Genomic DNA, 21,064 nt, shown 5'->3' on the forward strand with positions numbered 1-21,064 from the left:
GGTTAAATATGGGGCTATTCAAAAGCAGGGAGTTTTTGTAGGTCCAAATGATAAGTATGTCTTGCCAACAAACCTTTTTAGGTATGCCTCATTAGTGACGCATGGCCCATCTCATCTGGGCCCTGCTGCTATGGTTCAAATGATCCAGCAAATTTTCTGGACCAAGGGCTTTATAGCATACGCTAAACGATTTTGTTTATCGTGCCTGCTTTGTGCACGATACCATGGTGGTGGGGTGTGGATCACCCCAGCAGCTTTTCCGCTGCCTCCATATCCATTTCACACAATCTGCATGAATTTTATTGAACTAATTCCTGTTCAACAGAAGCAATTTGTGTCCGTCATTATTGACGCTTTTACGAAATGGGGTGAAGCTTTTCCGGTAGCACACCCAGATGCACTGTCGGTAGCCAAGGCCCTTACAAATAACATTATCCCTCATTTTGGGGTACCTACATGCATCTATTCTGATAATGGCACACATTTCGTAAACCAAGTTATTCAAAAGCTGGCCGCCGTTTTTCAGATCGAGTTAAAACACCATTGTGCCTACCACCCACAGTCAGCAGGGTTGGTTGAACGCCATAATGGCATTCTCAAAGGCAAGTTACGTAAACTCATGGCCGAGACACATCAGTCTTGGATAAACTGCTTACCTCTGGCACTCCTGTCCATGCGTACCACTCCCACCTCAAAAGGGGTCACACCATTTGAACTATTATACGGGAGACCTTATTACATCCCGCAGTGGCAAAATTTTTGCCTGCGGAATGTGAGGGGGGGTGAAGAGATAGCAGATTACATGAGAAAATTGTTGCTGACCAGAACTAACACTTCTCTAACGAATGATTGCTTTTCAGATCAGAACAACAACAGAATCCTCGAAGCGAAACCCGGGAACTGGGTTTGGATTAAAATTGTCAAGAGGAAGACGTGGGTCTCCCCCAAGTGGGAAGGTCCATACCAGGTATTGATTGCAACACCCACAGCAGTCTGAATAAAAGAACAAACATCGTGGATCCATTTAACACATTGTAAACTGGTAAAATAGTTTGAACTGGACAAAACTTGAGTTCCCCTGAGGAACACTGATTGGTAGTAGTTTTGTTTTGTATGAATATCTGACTATTGTAGCAATGCAGAGAAATACTGGAAGGGAGTAGCCTTTCCCACAAAAGCATTCCAAAATAATTTTGTTGTTAATAAGTGTGATTGTTACTTTTCTGTTTTGGCCGTTTTTATTTTTCAAACAAGACTAGCCAAGTAAAGAGAGATGATGCATATGCGCTATCTTTTAATGTTTCAAATTGTTGGATATGCACGGCTATCCCTACTGTACATGGTGGTCTAATGTTAGGTACAGTCCCTTTGGGGGCAAATGATACATGGACTAATTTACTATTTGAAACTTCAAATATAGCCTTAAAGGACAAAATAGCATTACCCCTCATGGGTCACCAGAATGGAACTGTATGTTTTCAAAGATTTGGCAAGATTAAGGTTGGATGGAGTCAGTGTAATGTAACGATAATTCATAACTGTACAATAGATGGGCACTGTGCAATGAGTTTCAAGCCTATAAGAGTGCTTGTTAATAGTACAGGGCTTATTAATGGCACAAGTTTCTTTGAAAAAATGTTATCTGTGTATGACCTCTTGTTTAAAGGGCTGCAAGATAAAGGAAATCACTCTGTTCCAGTCAATATTACGCTTAAAGTAAATGATTGTTATTTTATCTGTGGTAGAAAAGCATACAAATGGTTACCGAGAAATTGGTCAGGCAGTTGTTTTTTGGGTTATTTAGCACCAGCTATAAGACATACATTTTCTCTTCCCCAAGGTAAAATACGAAATGTGCGTGCTGTTAATAAATCTGTTAATCCCGTAGGTAACGTTGATGCATCCTGGATCTATCAACACGATTTGGCCCATAGTAGCAGCAAGGGGCTATCACACATGGACTTGGGCGATGATGTTATTTCCTGGGCTGGTATTCTTCCAGCTTATGGGACAGTAAAATCCATTTGGGAGCTCAGAAAACTGTCAAAACTGTTAAAAACCCTGAGCAATGCAACTTTTTCTGCGCTAGAATTGGTGATGGATGAGTTAACTGCAATAAGGACTGTAGCATTGTAGAATCGTATGGCGCTCGATTTCACCCTAGCAGCGAAAGGAGGTACTTGCGAGTGTTGTCCGTTCATTACAGACAACGAATATGACATTAACAGCCATCTGGAGATCCTACAACAAGTTTCTAAACTTACAAAACCAGGACAAAATCCATTAACTGACTTTTTCCAAAATTGGTTTGGAAATTGGGGAACAGTACTTATGAATGTCTTAATTGCTATATGTGTTGGTGCCATTATATTCCTACTGTTGGGTTGTTGCTGCATTCCTTGCATCCGAATGATAATATCAAATGTATTGTCTGCCAATGCAACTAAAGTTTATTATTCTGAATATACAGAACATGAGTCATGTGAAAAACTGTATGAATAAAATGTATTACTGATGATACAAAGTGTTGTTAGGGGGGGGAAATGTAGTAAGAATCTTTGTGTTCAACATCTTTGTATCATGTATAGTAAGGGTTAAAATATGAAACTGCATTGCGTGATAAGAAATAAGCTAAAATAAGTTGTTTTTCTTGTAAAGAATTTGCTGACCAAAGAGGAATGCACAGATGATACCTTAATCCAGGCACAAGCTTATCTTGTGCCAGCACGTATGGTTCACTCGACCAGACCACAACTTTATTGTAAAGCAGGTTCCTGTAAGTCAGTATAGGAACCCAAAATTATACAGCATACCGGTTTCGGCCATATTATGGCCTTTATCAATGCTATAAATTGAATACAAGTCAGAAAACCCGACCCCTAGTGAGCACCCAATATATAGTACACATTTAAAGTGATATGTGCCCTTGCCAAATACATGAGACATGAAACAATATATTGGAAAAAGACAACATTTCCACCCCCATAACTATATTGATTCATCATAATAAACATGTAGAATCCATATATTATCATGAATATCCTCAGAATTATTATAAGAGTAAGGGAAATGTACCATAACAAAATATTGTAGGCCATGAGAAAGTTTAGGGAAAAAATCCTTACTTCCCATATAATTATATGGTAATAAACCTACAAAATCTATGTTAGTCATAAATGTTCATTCCAACTATTATGAGAGTATTGGTTCAAGCAACCTCTCCAAATGATATATAATGTATACACATAATTGCAAAAATTATGATGTCAATAAATAACCTCAATAAAACATAGAAATTGTATATACATATTCCATGTTCCTATTAAATTGAAAATATCCCTTGAACCATCTATTACAATAATATTAAACGGCCTGTAAACCATAGAATAACTTCTGGGGTTATAAAATATCCCAGTAAAAACAACCAATAATACCATATAATTACCCCTAAGTACTAACCAATAGGCCTGTTGATAATATGAAAAACAGAAGCAAGAAATGGTACATAAACCAACACCCCCTAAATTATCATATATATGTAATAATTCATAAGATAATCTATTCTAACATGTTTAACCCAGGTCTAAATAAACCACCCAATTGGATTATCCACCTATTTTCCATTCGGTTGAGTTTTTGATGCCATCCGGCTTTAAAACCCCTATGAAGGGTTATCCTGTCTATGACAACAAACCGGAAAATTGCTGAAGCATGTTCCAAAGTATGTTTAAATAAGGCATTGGCAACACGTTTGTTCTTTATTGCACTTAGATGTTCCCCTATTCTAAATTTCACTGGTCTCGACGTTTGTCCAACATAAAATGCAGAACAGCTACAGGTTGCCAAATACACAACCCAGTCTGTACTGCAATTGGCAAAAACCCTTATTTCAAAAATTCTAGACGTGTTTTTGCTGGAAAATTCTTTTGTTTGCTGCAAATGTTGGCAAGCTGTACAATGACCACAAGGATAACAACCCCTTAATAATTCACCACTTAAAGTTCTTTGTTGTGGTAGACTTGGGATGTATCTTTTATAATGTGTGAAATGTGAATTCATGTTTCTTCCCCGCCGATAGGAAAATTGACAGTGTTCAGGCAACACCCTACTTAGAACCTCATGTGACAAAAGAATGCCCCAATGTTGATTAATGAGATCCCTAAAGCGATTCGTATTAGTACCATAAGTTGTTACTAGCCGTATTGGTTGATTGTTATTTAACATCTTACACTCCCTGTTATCTGTTTTGTAACATAACAAATCCTGACATGTCAGTCTGTTAGTTTGTCCTACAGCATTGGCTAGAAGTTGAGATTCATAACCCCTTTGTAAAAATCTGCGAGATAAATCCAGACTACAATCCAAATAATCCTGATCGGATGAACAAATACGTCTGATTCTCATGAATTGAGATTTTGGAATATTGCGGATGGTATGGCGAGGATGAGAACTCTTGGCATGTAATAAAGTATTGTATTTAGGGAATTTGCGATATATAGTAGTCGATAAAGTATTATCTGCAAGTTTAGAAACCTTAACATCCAAAAATACAATCTCTGAATGTTCAATGTTAACCGTGAACCGAATGCCAAGAGAATTGTTGTTCAAATAATCCACAAACTGAATTAAACATTCCTTATTTCCACGCCACACCATCCAGCAATCGTCTAGATATCTGCGCCAGATATCCAGATGTTGTAGAAATTTATTATGACGGCCATCATATATATACTTAGCCTCATAATACCCCATGAACAAATCTGCATAAATGGGTGCAAAAGAAGCACCCATCGCAGTGCCCTTGATCTGCCAATAGGCCTTCCCTTCATAATAAAAGATATTCTTCCGCAGCACCAGTTCAGTTAGTTTAATCAAAAAGTTGTTAAAGGCCAAAGAATAGAGGTTGGATTTATATAACCAAAAGGAAACCGCTAAAATTCCCTGATCATGTGGGATACATGTATATAGTGAAGCCACATCAAGTGTACAAAGCAGCCAATGAGATTCTAATTGCGAATCATTGATGATATTAAGGAATTCGGTGGTATCCTTAATACGGGACCTGATAAGCGTCAACAACGGCTTCAAATAGTAAGTCAAAAAAGCTGACAATGGTTCCGTTAAGGAACCCCTGCCTGAAACTATAGGTCTACCAGGGGGATGTAATGGATCTTTATGTATCTTTGGTAGCATGTATAGGTACTGAGAACTAGGCTCCTCTACCTTAAGTTGCATGCCTACCTGTGTGGTAATGATACCTTGTTGCACCGACAAATCCAAAAAATCATCAATTTCTCTCTTAAAGGATAAAGTAGGATCCACATTTAATATCATGTAAAAACTAGAATCTGCTAATTGCCGCAAGGCTTCCTGGTTGTATAAAGAATGATCCAAAATCACAACCGCTCCTCCCTTGTCTGCCATAGTTATAACTATATTATGATTATTACCAAGCTCAACCAAAGCTTGCCTTTCTGCTGCTGTTAAATTATTTTCAGTAGGCCCATACAAATTAGAAAAATGTAACTCTTTCATTATACACTCTCTAAAAATAGACACATGTTTGTTCATGGGGGGAACAAAATTAGATTTCCTAAACCTAAAATCAGATGATCTTTGAGTATTTTCCTGATCTGCAAAAAAGATTTTTAGGTTAAGTATTCTACAAAATTCGTCAACATCTTGTAATAACTGAGTTTCTGGAACCAATGATGAAGGTACAAAAGATAGTCCTTTATTCAATAGTTGTGTATGTACAGAAGAAAGTTCAAAAGAAGAAATGTTATGAATATTGTCAATTACGTCACCATTTGTTGTAATAGGGAATGTAAGGTTAGGTTGCCGGAATCTATTCCTGTGTTTCTTGCCACCCCGCCTCCTACCCCTAACTCTAAAGGGGGTGGCTGTTTCCTTTTCACTGCTGGGGACACCTGGCGTGAAAAACTCTCCCCATCCGTTACAGAGGAGGCCTCCTCCTCTGAAGTAGTGTCAGACGTGGCTTTATGGTGTCTTAAGATGGACCTTGGTCTTTTTTTATTATTAATATTGGTATACCTAGAATCCTGAAATCTGACTGATTTTTGATTTACAAAAGGTTTCCCTTTTTCATAGTCCATCAAATCATGATTAAACTTGCGTACCAATGTATGGCATTTGAAACTTTTTAAAGCCTACAAAGTTAAAGATATTACCCCCAGGGGATTAAGGGTCCGTATACAACCCATTGTGGCCAATATAGATAGCGAGCTTTCTAAGGAATGGGCGGAGGCACAACATTTATCGTCCATGCATTTTGTTGATTGTTTATTAAGGTATTATGACAGGACTATTCAGAGTCAACTCACAGAGATTGAAACTTTGTGTGGTGAGGTAGAAAAATTGAGATCTGAGGTGTTATATTCACAACATGTTTCAGACCTGGCTAAGGACCTTTCAATATTGGAAAAACAGCTTACAAAAAGGAAAATCAATAAGTTTAATCGTGATTTGATGGACTATGAAAAAGGGAAACCTTTTGTAAATCAAAAATCAGTCAGATTTCAGGATTCTAGGTATACCAATATTAATAATAAAAAAAGACCAAGGTCCATCTTAAGACACCATAAAGCCACGTCTGACACTACTTCAGAGGAGGAGGCCTCCTCTGTAACGGATGGGGAGAGTTTTTCACGCCAGGTGTCCCCAGCAGTGAAAAGGAAACAGCCACCCCCTTTAGAGTTAGGGGTAGGAGGCGGGGTGGCAAGAAACACAGGAATAGATTCCGGCAACCTAACCTTACATTCCCTATTACAACAAATGGTGACGTAATTGACAATATTCATAACATTTCTTCTTTTGAACTTTCTTCTGTACATACACAACTATTGAATAAAGGACTATCTTTTGTACCTTCATCATTGGTTCCAGAAACTCAGTTATTACAAGATGTTGACGAATTTTGTAGAATACTTAACCTAAAATCTTTTGCAGATCAGGAAAATACTCAAAGATCATCTGATTTTAGGTTTAGGAAATCTAATTTTGTTCCCCCCATGAACAAACATGTGTCTATTTTTAGAGAGTGTATAATGAAAGAGTTACATTTTTCTAATTTGTATGGGCCTACTGAAAATAATTTAACAGCAGCAGAAAGGCAAGCTTTGGTTGAGCTTGGTAATAATCATAATATAGTTATAACTATGGCAGACAAGGGAGGAGCGGTTGTGATTTTGGATCATTCTTTATACAACCAGGAAGCCTTGCGGCAATTAGCAGATTCTAGTTTTTACATGGTATTAAATGTGGATCCTACTTTATCCTTTAAGAGAGAAATTGATGATTTTTTGGATTTGTCGGTGCAACAAGGTATCATTACCACACAGGTAGGCATGCAACTTAAGGTAGAGGAGCCTAGTTCTCAGTACCTATACATGCTACCAAAGATACATAAAGATCCATTACATCCCCCTGGTAGACCTATAGTTTCAGGCAGGGGTTCCTTAACGGAACCATTGTCAGCTTTTTTGACTTACTATTTGAAGCCGTTGTTGACGCTTATCAGGTCCCGTATTAAGGATACCACCGAATTCCTTAATATCATCAATGATTCGCAATTAGAATCTCATTGGCTGCTTTGTACACTTGATGTGGCTTCACTATATACATGTATCCCACATGATCAGGGAATTTTAGCGGTTTCCTTTTGGTTATATAAATCCAACCTCTATTCTTTGGCCTTTAACAACTTTTTGATTAAACTAACTGAACTGGTGCTGCGGAAGAATATCTTTTATTATGAAGGGAAGGCCTATTGGCAGATCAAGGGCACTGCGATGGGTGCTTCTTTTGCACCCATTTATGCAGATTTGTTCATGGGGTATTATGAGGCTAAGTATATATATATGATGGCCATCATAACAAATTTCTACAACATCTGGATATCTGGCGCAGATATCTAGACGATTGCTGGATGGTGTGGCGTGGAAATAAGGAATGTTTAATTCAGTTTGTGGATTATTTGAACAACAATTCTCTTGGCATTCGGTTCACGGTTAACATTGAACATTCAGAGATTGTATTTTTGGATGTTAAGGTTTCTAAACTTGCAGATAATACTTTATCGACTACTATATATCGCAAATTCCCTAAATACAATACTTTATTACATGCCAAGAGTTCTCATCCTCGCCATACCATCCGCAATATTCCAAAATCTCAATTCATGAGAATCAGACGTATTTGTTCATCCGATCAGGATTATTTGGATTGTAGTCTGGATTTATCTCACAGATTTTTACAAAGGGGTTATGAATCTCAACTTCTAGCCAATGCTGTAGGACAAACTAACAGATTGACACGTCAGGATTTGTTATGTTACAAAACAGATAACAGGGAGTGTAAGATGTTAAATAACAATCAACCAATACGGCTAGTAACAACTTATGGTACTAATACGAATCGCTTTAGGGATCTCATTAATCAACATTGGGGCATTCTTTTGTCACATGAGGTTCTAAGTAGGGTGTTGCCTGAACACTGTCAATTTTCCTATCGGCGGGGAAGAAACATGAATTCACATTTCACACATTATAAAAGATACATCCCAAGTCTACCACAACAAAGAACTTTAAGTGGTGAATTATTAAGGGGTTGTTATCCTTGTGGTCATTGTACAGCTTGCCAACATTTGCAGCAAACAAAAGAATTTTCCAGCAAAAACACGCCTAGAATTTTTGAAATAAGGGTTTTTGCCAATTGCAGTACAGACTGGGTTGTGTATTTGGCAACCTGTAGCTGTTCTGCATTTTATGTTGGACAAACGTCGAGACCAGTGAAATTTAGAATAGGGGAACATCTAAGTGCAATAAAGAACAAACGTGTTGCCAATGCCTTATTTAAACATACTTTGGAACATGCTTCAGCAATTTTCCGGTTTGTTGTCATAGACAGGATAACCCTTCATAGGGGTTTTAAAGCCGGATGGCATCAAAAACTCAACCGAATGGAAAATAGGTGGATAATCCAATTGGGTGGTTTATTTAGACCTGGGTTAAACATGTTAGAATAGATTATCTTATGAATTATTACATATATATGATAATTTAGGGGGTGTTGGTTTATGTACCATTTCTTGCTTCTGTTTTTCATATTATCAACAGGCCTATTGGTTAGTACTTAGGGGTAATTATATGGTATTATTGGTTGTTTTTACTGGGATATTTTATAACCCCAGAAGTTATTCTATGGTTTACAGGCTGTTTAATATTATTGTAATAGATGGTTCAAGGGATATTTTCAATTTAATAGGAACATGGAATATGTATATACAATTTCTATGTTTTATTGAGGTTATTTATTGACATCATAATTTTTGCAATTATGTGTATACATTATATATCATTTGGAGAGGTTGCTTGAACCAATACTCTCATAATAGTTGGAATGAACATTTATGACTAACATAGATTTTGTAGGTTTATTACCATATAATTATATGGGAAGTAAGGATTTTTTCCCTAAACTTTTTCATGGCCTATAATATTTTGTTATGGTACATTTCCCTTACTCTTATAATAATTCTGAGGATATTCATGATAATATATGGATTCTACATGTTTATTATGATGAATCAATATAGTTATGGGGGTGGAAATGTTGTCTTTTTCCAATATATTGTTTCATGTCTCATGTATTTGGCAAGGGCACATATCACTTTAAATGTGTACTATATATTGGGTGCTCACTAGGGGTCGGGTTTTCTGACTTGTATTCAATTTATAGCATTGATAAAGGCCATAATATGGCCGAAACCGGTATGCTGTATAATTTTGGGTTCCTATACTGACTTACAGGAACCTGCTTTACAATAAAGTTGTGGTCTGGTCGAGTGAACCATACGTGCTGGCTCATCATTTTTTGAATTGTTGACTGGTTGGGGCCGTGCACGTTGTCCGGCGTGCGCGTATCCTGGTTCGGAGTTGACAAGCTTATCTTGTGCCTGACCTCTGACCATCTAAGGCTCCAGGATGTGAATTATAGCCTTGAGTGAAATTCCTTGTCTAGTAACTAGCCACTGTGTACATGCAGGGAAGGGTATAAAAACCCATGTGAAGTGTACAGAATTTAGACTGCTGACATACCATGTACTTTGTAGCATGTCTCCATGCACGTAAAATAAACCTTTTTGCTTATTTTTATCTGTGTGATTCTTCCAGTATATGTTAAGAGTATTAAAATCTTTTGACACTAATCTAATCAGGAAACACAGCCAACACAATGAATAATGCAAAAGGACTATATTTTACATCCCCCTTTCACAAAAGCAAAAAATAAATTACATTTACAAGGCTAATGTTTGTACTAATATCATGTTGAAGTGATGAATCACACTGCATTGTTTTCAAATCATATGCAGCATATAAAGGATTATAATCAGGTCTCTGATCATAACCAGCTTATGTGCTTGAGAGATGGATGCTGGAAATTCACCTCAAAAGTGAAGCTTTACGTGTCTCATGTCCTATTGGCTTAAAAAATAGATGTAGGAGAGTGAAACAATTTACCAGCTTGAAAGCCAGTAAATCAGTTAGCAAGTGCTGTGAGAAAGCAGGATGCCTCTCTATTTCTCTGCTCACGAAATCAGTACAAATAATAAAATAATAGGGGACAAAGGATCAAAATTAAGGATTTTTAAAAATAAAACAAAAAAAAAACCATTATTCTAATTCACTTGAAAAAGGTAACAGAATAACATGTTTTGCATCAACATGCACTTTATGAAAAGTGAGTTTGAATGTCTAATGTTTGATTCTATTGACTGACTGCAATCCTCAGTGATTTATTAGAAAAAAAATCAAAAGGTTTTCTGAGAGACCTGCCAAAAATATGAGGCAAAATTAGGAATGCTCTACATTATCAGGGACATCTGAGGTACAGCAGGTAGAAACTAAGTGCTCCTCTGGCAGAAGATAAGTGTACCAAGTGCCACTGAATCACAGAATATGGTGGAAGTTAGACACTTAGTCCTGCCACATTTTTACCTTCTGCTGCTGTTCTTTGCTGATTAGGACAGTCCCCTGTTAGCTGCTAGTGCAAGACTCAATCTTAACAATTATTTTGATTTGCAGTAATCAACAAAGTAACAAACACAGGAATTCTTCTGGATATCTATGACTAGTTAGTAGCCAAGCATGTGGTAGTCATAATTCTGCAGTGGATATTAATATATCTGAACAAGTCAAGCAACAGTCCATATAAAATTAGGGTCTATATTAAATCAGCGAACACTTAAAAAAGTGAACGCTGATTTATTGACCCTATGTAAGCGAAAGCTTACAATCCCGAACACTCAGAACAGTGATAATCGCTGTTCCAAAACAAAACAAAATAAAAAAAACTTTAAAACAATACATAAAGTGGGGGGCTTTGCCCCCATAACCCCCTACTTAAAAATACTAACTCCGAGATCACACTACAGTGCCAAAAATGGGAAAGAATTCACTTAAAAGCCACTTTGCTATTTTGCCTTTTCATTCTTTTAAGTTTAATCAAGGCGCATTCAAAAGAATGCATCTTCAATCACTTAATAGGAGCCCATAAAATTAGTGTAATCAACTAATATCTACTGCTCTCTCATCTTGATCGTTAGACTAAGCACAGTAAGAACTGGTATGTCTCTACCAGTTTACCTTCATTAAACATTAAGCACTGCACTATAGCGTCTCTGTTTATTAATGAAAAAATACAGCTCTATTTTTTATGAAAGACAATCTTCTATTATGGTTGAAACTTCAAAGCAATTTTTACCCTTTAACCTTCCTGAAGAGGACACTTGTGATATCATCAAGTTCATGTCCATTGCATCTTCATAACAACTCGGCACATTCTATACATAAATTTCATTTTCTGGCTTATAACTCACTGTCAAGCCAGAGTTCTAAAAGTGTAACAGCAATGTATACAAAATGTGTGGTACATTAGGCATCTTTTTTGATATATTGTTTGATGTCAACCTATTGATGAAACTTCTCATAGTCATATGCTACTGTTAGAAAAAGTTATGCTGAGAGAGAAAATTTGCTGCTAACAGTCAATAATGTCTTTAGCACAAGAAATTGGTTTACCTTCATGCAAAAAATCAATGTCAGTTTCATACAGAATGAATCAACTTTGTTAAAGTAACTGTTAATTCACACTAAAATTCTACAGTATAGGTTCTCTATCTGTTATGAATAATTCAAAATACCTTAATGTTCTTCATCTGAAAGCCACATCTTGCTTTAAAAGTTAAAGTAATGGCATCCTTATAGGCTTACTTAAAAGAATTATCAAAAGATAATGCATCATGCCAAGAAATCTCATGTAGTCATTTCCTGTGGTGGATGGAGCTATACTATAGCTCTGACTTTATCATATAGTTTCAAATTGCTCTTAAGTTAAAACATGCCCCACACACTTCAGCTGTGCAACACTGGTATTGCACTGTCTCTTGTTCAGATTGAAGTTTTACAGTCTCTGATCATGTATCAGACTAGTATATCATTAACAATAAGAAACATTTCAAGCCCTTCAATCACTGCCCAGCCCCTTGAAATACCAATATCCAATGTTAGTTGTAGGAGTCTTGATAATCATATAGGTGCATTAAAAGTAAACAGCTTAGAATTTTTTCATATAGCTTAATATGAGAACATTCCTGATTAGGATCAAGCACAGAGAAATATGTTGCCTTTAGATGTGTTGTAATAACTTCTTCTACAGCACAAAAGTGAATAATGTTGCTCTTTATAGATTTATTGAGGTCCTGTGGCTCAGTCACAGTTCATGAATCTTGTGAAGCTTCACCACACACTCATCATACTGTGTGTGGTAGTTTGCTGGGTTCCTCTTATGTATTCACTAGACTATTTAACCACTCAGTAAGCACAGGTAGGTACTTAATCACACACAAGCTCTACATTCATTCTACTGCTTAGTGAAACTAGATCTTTACTTGCAGAATACATGACTGTTAATATAGCAGTATCAGGTTAAATATAATGATTCACTTGTAAAAACCTAAATCAGTATAAACAAATCTTCATAGTTACAAAGCAGATCATCGACCCTTGTATGCTCTTATATGCATATAATGAATTATTTTGCCATGACAAATCAACCAAATACAGATTTTTCTATTCGATCTATATGGAAATTAATTTTATTAATTCTAGTAATCAAGACTTAATAAGCTTCCACCCAATAATCACATCTGATTGCCTGAATAAATAAGCAACTTGCAAGCAGAAAGTTGTAACTTTTTTTTTAACACTAGCACTTTCAATGTCTGATTAGACCTTTGGTTCCTTTGTATAGTCTAAATTTGCATTTGAAATGCTTAGCTTGGGTTTTATTCACGTTACTAACTGATCCGCTTGTTTCAAATTCTGTGTCATGTTTCTATACTTAATGTGGTCACAAGTTTAACATCTGTCTTCTACATATATATTTTTTTAAGTTGCAAAGATAATTCTCTCATTTTTTTTATACTTTACCAAAATTTCATCTGAAACTACTTTTGTATAACTGATGCGATTATTTTATGGTGCTCAACCATACATTGTGCAGAACACACACTTTTTCACGTCTCTCTAATTTCATGGCCCATTTCAACCATATGTTGCTCACTTACTGCTTCTGGTCTCATGTGCCAGCTTAAACGAATACAAATGTTACTTAACTTACTCCATAGACGTTTACTGCTTTATTTAAAGTTAAGTATGAATTCAGCATTAATCAGCTCCTGTTTGATCATCTATAACACCACACAAAATTTTGCTTCGTGTAACTCAATTACATAACTCACAATCTTTGACATGACTGTGTAATTTCAGAAAGGCAAGCAATACTTCGTATGGTACCATGAGCCCTCATGAAGATTGCATGGTGAATGTATAGCAAATTGTTTCCTTGGCTCTTACTAAGTCTGAAACAATTTTTTGTTTAGTGTTGCTTGGTGTGCTGTGGAACATTTCTTTGTCTGTCCTTTTAAGGACACGTGTGAAGAAACTTTGAGTTTGTTCTTTTAGTTAGTTTTATATCATTGAATGTATATGCTGTTTAATGGGGGGTGCTGGGCAACACGTCTTCCTTTCTGGGGCAGTGTGCTGAAATATAACTGTTCTTCTCTTAAGCAGACACTATATTCTGTGGTTTGGTATGCTGTGAATGCTTCCCAGATTGTCATTTTAAGGACATAGACAAAAATACTTTGATTTTGATATTTTATTCACTTTAAAGCACTGAAAGCATGTGCTGTTTAACAGGGAACATGTCTTCCTGTCTGGGACTGTGTACTGAACTGTTTTGCTCTTGAGCAGATGTTATATTCTGCGGTTTGGTGGTGCTCGAGGATTGTTGCATTGAAGAAGTTATTGGTTAACAACAGCTTACTTCATTTGTCAGCTAATTTAAAGTATGAGTTTACAACTCAGGATTATGGATTCTTTAAATTCATATGTTCTTGAAGATTTGATTAATCAGAAATATTTGGGTAAATGTATAATTTGTGGGGTTTTGCTAATAAACTCTGATTTGGAAGAAAAGTGTATTAATTGTAGACGTTTATAAACGTTTGGAAGATTTAAGTTTAATTTTAAATAGCAAATTGTTTGATTCTTAAATTGAATGTGCCTGCAGGTATGAAGTAGGATTAAAGTCTTTTTCTGAATTTGTTAAAAACTGGCAAGTCAGAGCGTTTAGATATCACATTAAATTATAAAAAGCCATACAAGAAAAGACAGACAAGAACACCAATGAATTGTCAACGCTTTCTTCCTTACTGCAGACATCAGGAACCTGCCGATGCATTCCAGCTGCTGAAGTAAAGCGGTAGTCATTAAAAATTAAAATTCATAGATAGTATTCTGCTGATGACATCTCACCTGCATACATTATAAGAGAGTGTATGTCTTATTTACTTATACTACTGACAAACAAAAGCATTAAAGAAAGTAGTCTCATAAGTAAAAGGAGAGGTAGGATTACAAATCACAACAATCCCAAAATGTGGTGGCTAGAGAAATGTTGAAAATGATAGAATAACAAGTGGATTAAGCCTTATGGCCAATATACTAGAGGATGTTGTGTAAAACCAACAGACACAGGACCTATAGAGGGACAGGATAGCTGATGCCTGGCTCAGCATGGATTAAGGGCTGGCCATTGCAAAGATGCAGTTACTGTCACAGGCTGACAAAGTCAACATGGGCCAGATAAACTGTTACTGTTATGACCATATTTTTAGTTCTCTCAGAAGCACCCAACATGCCAAAACCACTTTGTACTTTTAAGGTGAATAAAAGTACATGGAATAAGAGGAAAAAGTCACTGGATGTTTTCAGAGCTACACAGCAAACATTGAAGGCAGTCAATAATATGATAGAAAAGGAGTTTACCCCTTAACAGGTATACATAAAAAAACCCTAGATTAAATATTGGACTAGCTATTTTATATTTAACAAAAGAATGTACATAATGATGGAGAAATCTGCCTAGAAATAAAATTCTGGAGAAATCTCCATTAAAAGAATATATAGGGAATTAAACTCTCATATTGAAACAAAACATCTTACATCTTTAATTCAAACACTTCAATCAGGTTTAGACTCTCTGTGGCAATAGTTAAATAGTAGACTACTACTCAACAAAGTAAAGGTAACCAGTAAACACCTTCAGTACTCAAAGTAAATCTAGCTGGTAAACACCTTCACTACTCTACAAAGTAAAGCTACCCAGTAAGAACCTTTACTACTCAAAGTAAAGCTAACTGGTAAATACCTTTACTACTCAACAACAAAAACCCAAAGCTAACAAGTAAAAACTTTCATAGAAGCAGGAGTTAAACCTCACATTATTCCACTGCCACTACACTTCAGTCTGCGTCTCTGCAAACTGTGAAGAACTTGAAATATTTAGCCATTATAGCTGAAAGCAAATTGTGTCTTTAAGCACATGGAGACACTGTAGTAAAGTAGTGAAACTGGAAACTATGATGCTGTATCAGATCAAACACTAGTACATTTTATAAGGTAAACCAATGTGCAAGCCGGCAAGCCATTCTAATTACAGAATTACTCTGCAGATCCATTGTATTTGCAAATGCATCTGACAGGTTCTACTAGAGGTTTGGTCATTAAAACACAACACATTTTGCATCTGAAATTTTGACTGTTATCCATAAATCTATAGTGCTAAATACAATGGAACTGAACAGCTTAACTTACAAGATAAGAAAGTGAAATTTCTCTTACATCACACATTCTGCATCAACAGCATTTAACCTATTTGCTAGACTGGCACCAACCCAAGAGACAACCAAGGCCATCAGATGCATACCGTAATATCCACTAAGCCAGGAGATCAGACGCAAATATATAATCCACCATATTCCATATTTGTACTGTAGAAGGTCAAAGCATTCAAAACTACAGTACTAGTTTACAGACAAGAAGGCATGTACTGCAGTATTTGCAATGTTGCACGATAATATTTCAAGTTTACATCACTGTGGAAATGCTGTGGGATAATGAGGCACTGGGTGGGGGAGGTGAAGTCAAGAGGTGTCTGTAGATGAAACAGAGTAAGGCTAGAGGTTCAGATACCTGTACATGATGGGGCCTGCTGTGTGGCAAGTACAGTATGATTTGTTACAGGGGAAATGTTTAAGCTCAGCTCTGAAGGTAGATAAGGGGGACTGTAGTTGTTTTAGGAGCAAGGATAGAGAAGGTATAGTTGATGTGTGTGTGTGTGTGTGTTTATTTTATTTTTTTTACATGCACACACACACACACACAGTTGTGTGAGTTTGTGTTTGATGTGCTAGGTGGCAGTATGAGAAAATGACTGCTGAGCTAATGAATGCAGATGAATGTAATATGGCACTAAAATGGAGCTGTTAAACAATGTTTAGCTATCTTTCAGCTTTAACTTTTCAAATTAACAAAAACATTTGTATACTTTTTGCAGCAGAAGGGGTACATTTAAGTAACCACACAGGTATACAGCTTTCAATCTAGTAATGCAATGACCAAACTATGAAGAACTAGTTTTGGTTTTATCCATACTGCTTATTAACTGCATTGTACAAAATGTATCACATCAAATGCAGACTTGTCTAGAATAAAGTATACCAGAAGTCACAAAGGAATTATGAATATAAAATGTGTCCATACCTTAACTGCTGCTCATATTCCTAAATAAAGAGAGATTATTCATTGTGGGTGTATAAGCACGTATGCACTAGAGTTTAAAAAAATTCCATTTCACACCAGTAAATACTTATGCAAAGTACAGCAGCTTTCATCAAGCCTGAGAGGAGACAACATCGAGCCAGTTAAGCATCATTCAGAAATACCCCCTTAAAATATATTCTAAACTGGACTGCCTGGAGATCAGTCCATTTTATCCATTTCTGTATTCTTTTTAACATGAAGATCTGACAAATAATGAAAGAATCTTAACTACTAAATAGTTTAATTGTTAAAGAACTGCTGAATGCAAATGTGATTACTTTCACTTCAAACCACACTGACTATTCATTGCTTTCAAAAACAACTTGGGTATTTCCTGGGCTTTTAGTGTATCACTTCACCACAGAAGCATGGAGCTATAACAGTAAAACACAGCTACAATAAGAAACGTTCCTGAAAGTTTCTTGCAATTAAAAAAAACATATATTTCATACAAAGCAGGGAGAATTCTTTGGATTTGCTAGCTAGTATATTAAATTTATAGCAAACTATCATAAAATCTATGAAATTCTTTAACAAAAAAGCAAGGTCTTAATGATTTGCCAAGAAGAATCAACATTGGTATGTTATATTGCTTTTATGAACAATAGTTTCATTAAAAGCACTGTGCTGATTTATGACTATGACAGAATAACAGATGGCACTAGTGGAATTTGTGTGTGTTCTTCATAGCACAATTAAGATTTATTGGCATGTGATAGTGGAAAAGTGATGGCTACTTTTGCGAAACAAATTCCTTTTGTTCTTTTTATATTACACTCTGGAAAGTAAAACAGTGACAAACTGTCCGCAAAGGGTACCATGCATACAAACAGTTTCAGTGCTGCAAACTGCTCAGTAATTTGTACATGAACCTTAAAAGTGTAGAGAAATATCAGCTTTAAAAAACAATATTTTTTATTAATGTCACAATAATAAGGTGTTAAACTAAGTGAAGAAAGAAGGTGGTTAATCATAGAATGCCATATCTATTTCAAGATGATATTCTTACTACCAATTTTTAATGTTTCCGGTATATTTAGTGAAAAAGTTTTTTTTTTTGCTGTACCTTTTTCATCAGTCTTACATAATCTTCCCAGTGATAGAATACGTGGCATGTTTTTTTAATTATTCTTTTAAAAATGAATTCTACCGTTTCTGTTCCAAAATAACTCTCACTCCAATCCTTCTGTACAACAGTGTGACATTCAATACAATATGTGCATTTTTAGATTCTACTGGATGTTTTTCAAGTCACGGTATAGCTTCTATAATGAAATTACAAACATTGCATACAAGCTGTTTATAAAATTACTAAACTGTTGTCTAATGTAGTAATGCTTTCTCAGGGGAAATAAGTTATTATAAAAATAGTATTCAAAACAGTAGCAAGGTGAGCTGGGGTGGAGCAGACCTGGAGTACCAGGCACCAATTCTAAAGTAATTTGTTTTTGTTTTATTTATTTATTCATTCATTCATTCACATTTGTAATATAATTCTTTTTGTTGGATTCAGATTTTAAAACAGCATACTTTCCAAGTAGCTGTACATTTATTTCTGGAAAAATAATTCAAGGTATGATATCACATATGTCAATCACAGTGTTTTGAGCAGCAAAACAGCATGGTACTGTTGCATTTGTATTCTGTTAATATCCAGCATAGTGCGGTTATACTCTGTGGTAAAAGGTAGAAATCAACCTGCACAAAGATGTTGCTGTAACAACGAATGCAGCGGTACTGCACAGCTGTAAGCAAGCCTTTCAAGATAAGCATTGTTCTCAGCATCATGAGCTGATGTTTACATCTTACTCATTACTTCCAGACAGGGACGGCTAGTGATGATGTCACCCAGTGCATCAGTCCACTCTCACAGTGACACACTAACAACTGACAGATGAAGAGCCAGACAGATACTACAGAGACCAAAACCAATCAGAGCAAACTGCAGCATTAATCAACAATAAAAAAAAAAAATATATGTATATATATATATCAACAATAAAAAAATATATATAACAAAAAAAAAGAATATATATATATATATATATATATATATATATATTATTTATTTTTTCAAATAGTACATAATAGGATGCCTACTGCAGTCAGCAAAAAAAATATCTGTGCTTGTTTTACTTTTTAAATCATACCATGACCTTTGAAGTTGCAGACAAATCTCACATTTTAGCTAGCCAGATGCACACACTAACCACCACTCTATAAACCACAGCATTTTACACCAGACTAGAAATAAGATGCATAGTTCCTCCTTTAAATGCTAAAGTTGTTTTGTACCAGATGGATAGCACTCTCATAACATCCTCTTATATCCCTTTGGGCTTTCAGTTACATCAAGCATCTAAAACCTCCTATGATGCAATATCATTTTATCTCATTTGTGCAACAGGATGACAATGCAGGTATTCACATAGTACTGGTTTCATAATTATCACCCGTATTGCAGAATATCAGGCAAGAAACCATATACTTCCAGGAGAAAAAAGGAAAATGGATAAAGTTACAGAAAGTTCTAGGCATAGGCAGCTAACTCCAAAGAGACACAACAGTGTAATAGACGCACATCATTTTTTCCCATACAACATACACTGATAGCATTGCTACCACTAACAAAATGCTGTTTACAAATAAAAATGTACAGCTTTCAAAAGCTGTGTGTACCTACCAGTGAAAAAGCGAAGATAATCAAAGCAAGGCAAGACAAGATAACAATTAAAAGTAGGAAACATAAAAGTGGCTGGTGTTGGCTAATTCGACAATATTTCCCATACAGAGAGTCTGATTTCTCCTGCATTTCACTAATAAAATATGTCCTTGTGTTTGGCATTGTAGCTGTGGTTGAACTCTGTTCCTCTAATATAAATGGCACATTTCATCAGACAGGTATGCCATTCATCTGGCCTTAAGAGTTCCACACTACCATATGGTGTGTGTTCACGTTTCTTGGAAAAAGTCTGTTAATGCTGGGCCCCTGAAGAGGCTCACATTCTGAGCTTGTAGTCTTTCATATGCTAAGTTCAGCTCTCAGTTTAATGTGAAGAAAAGGGACCTCCTTCTCAGAGGCATTTCCTTGTCATCAAGAAAAATAAGCATAGTTTTAAACACAAGTGCTGTCTCCTCCTCCTCTTGCCACTGCTACTTAAAGCATCTCTGTATTCAGATATCCTTTTCTGTGGTGGGTGCCACCCTTTCAGCTGCTGCCTTGTGCAACGTCAACTCTGTAACAGAAAAAAAAAATTGCTTAGTGAAGCAAACAGGTAAACATTAATTGTATCTCCATCTGGCCTAAGCATTTCTGCAACATATAAGTTATCCTGACTTTTTTCAACCATGTGATTAAAAAAAATAAATAAAATAAAGATTGAGGCAAACATTACAATTTATCCTACCTTTGTCTGCTTTAAGTATGAGTACAACCAATAAGTTAGGTATACTTTTTACTATTTAATAAAACAAACACTGAATAATTTGTGAAGCAAACAGGTAAAAAGGTTATGCCTCAGCTTGGTTTAAGCATCAAATGCAACCTGTAGCAAGCTGAATCTTTCATCTGCTGGCTATAAACTTCCTCTTAAAGTGAACAGCTCATTGTCCTTTCTTGGCTTTTAAACAAAGGATGTGTTCAGTTGTAAACTGTTATCACTTCCTACCACCCGCTCTTCCCTTGTTCTTTTAATTTGCCTGGAAGCTAAATCACTGGTTAAAATCAGTCATTTTGCAAAGACACAGCTTGTGTAGAAATTAAACCATGGTCAGAGAAGACAGAGGCTGGTTATGCACGTATATAATAAGAACCA

The 21,064-nt window shown here is 35.9% G+C and overlaps 1 protein-coding gene across 2 annotated transcripts in view; it reads right to left on the reverse strand.

Annotated features, from left to right (window-relative positions):
• The window catches only part of ADCY7 (adenylate cyclase 7), a 2,777,509-nt gene that overhangs the window by 1,274,597 nt on the left and 1,481,848 nt on the right, over positions 1-21,064 (reverse strand). Inside the window, exons 1-2 of one of the 2 annotated variants that reach the window (XM_044081981.1) lie at positions 20,657-20,782; positions 19,933-20,485 (exon numbers count right to left, since the gene is read on the reverse strand). In XM_044081981.1, the coding sequence (XP_043937916.1) occupies positions 19,933-20,094 (162 nt within the window). In that variant the 5' untranslated portion in view covers positions 20,095-20,485; positions 20,657-20,782. Of the gene's footprint in view, positions 1-19,932; positions 20,486-20,656; positions 20,783-21,064 lie in introns of those variants that run through there. The other variant, XM_044081980.1, reaches the window with a different exon arrangement.

The sequence above is a fragment of the Protopterus annectens genome, chromosome 8.part1, assembly GCF_019279795.1.
Source record: "Protopterus annectens isolate FY-2018-M chromosome 8.part1, PAN1.0, whole genome shotgun sequence".
In the NCBI taxonomy this organism is placed as follows: Eukaryota; Metazoa; Chordata; order Ceratodontiformes; family Protopteridae; genus Protopterus; species Protopterus annectens.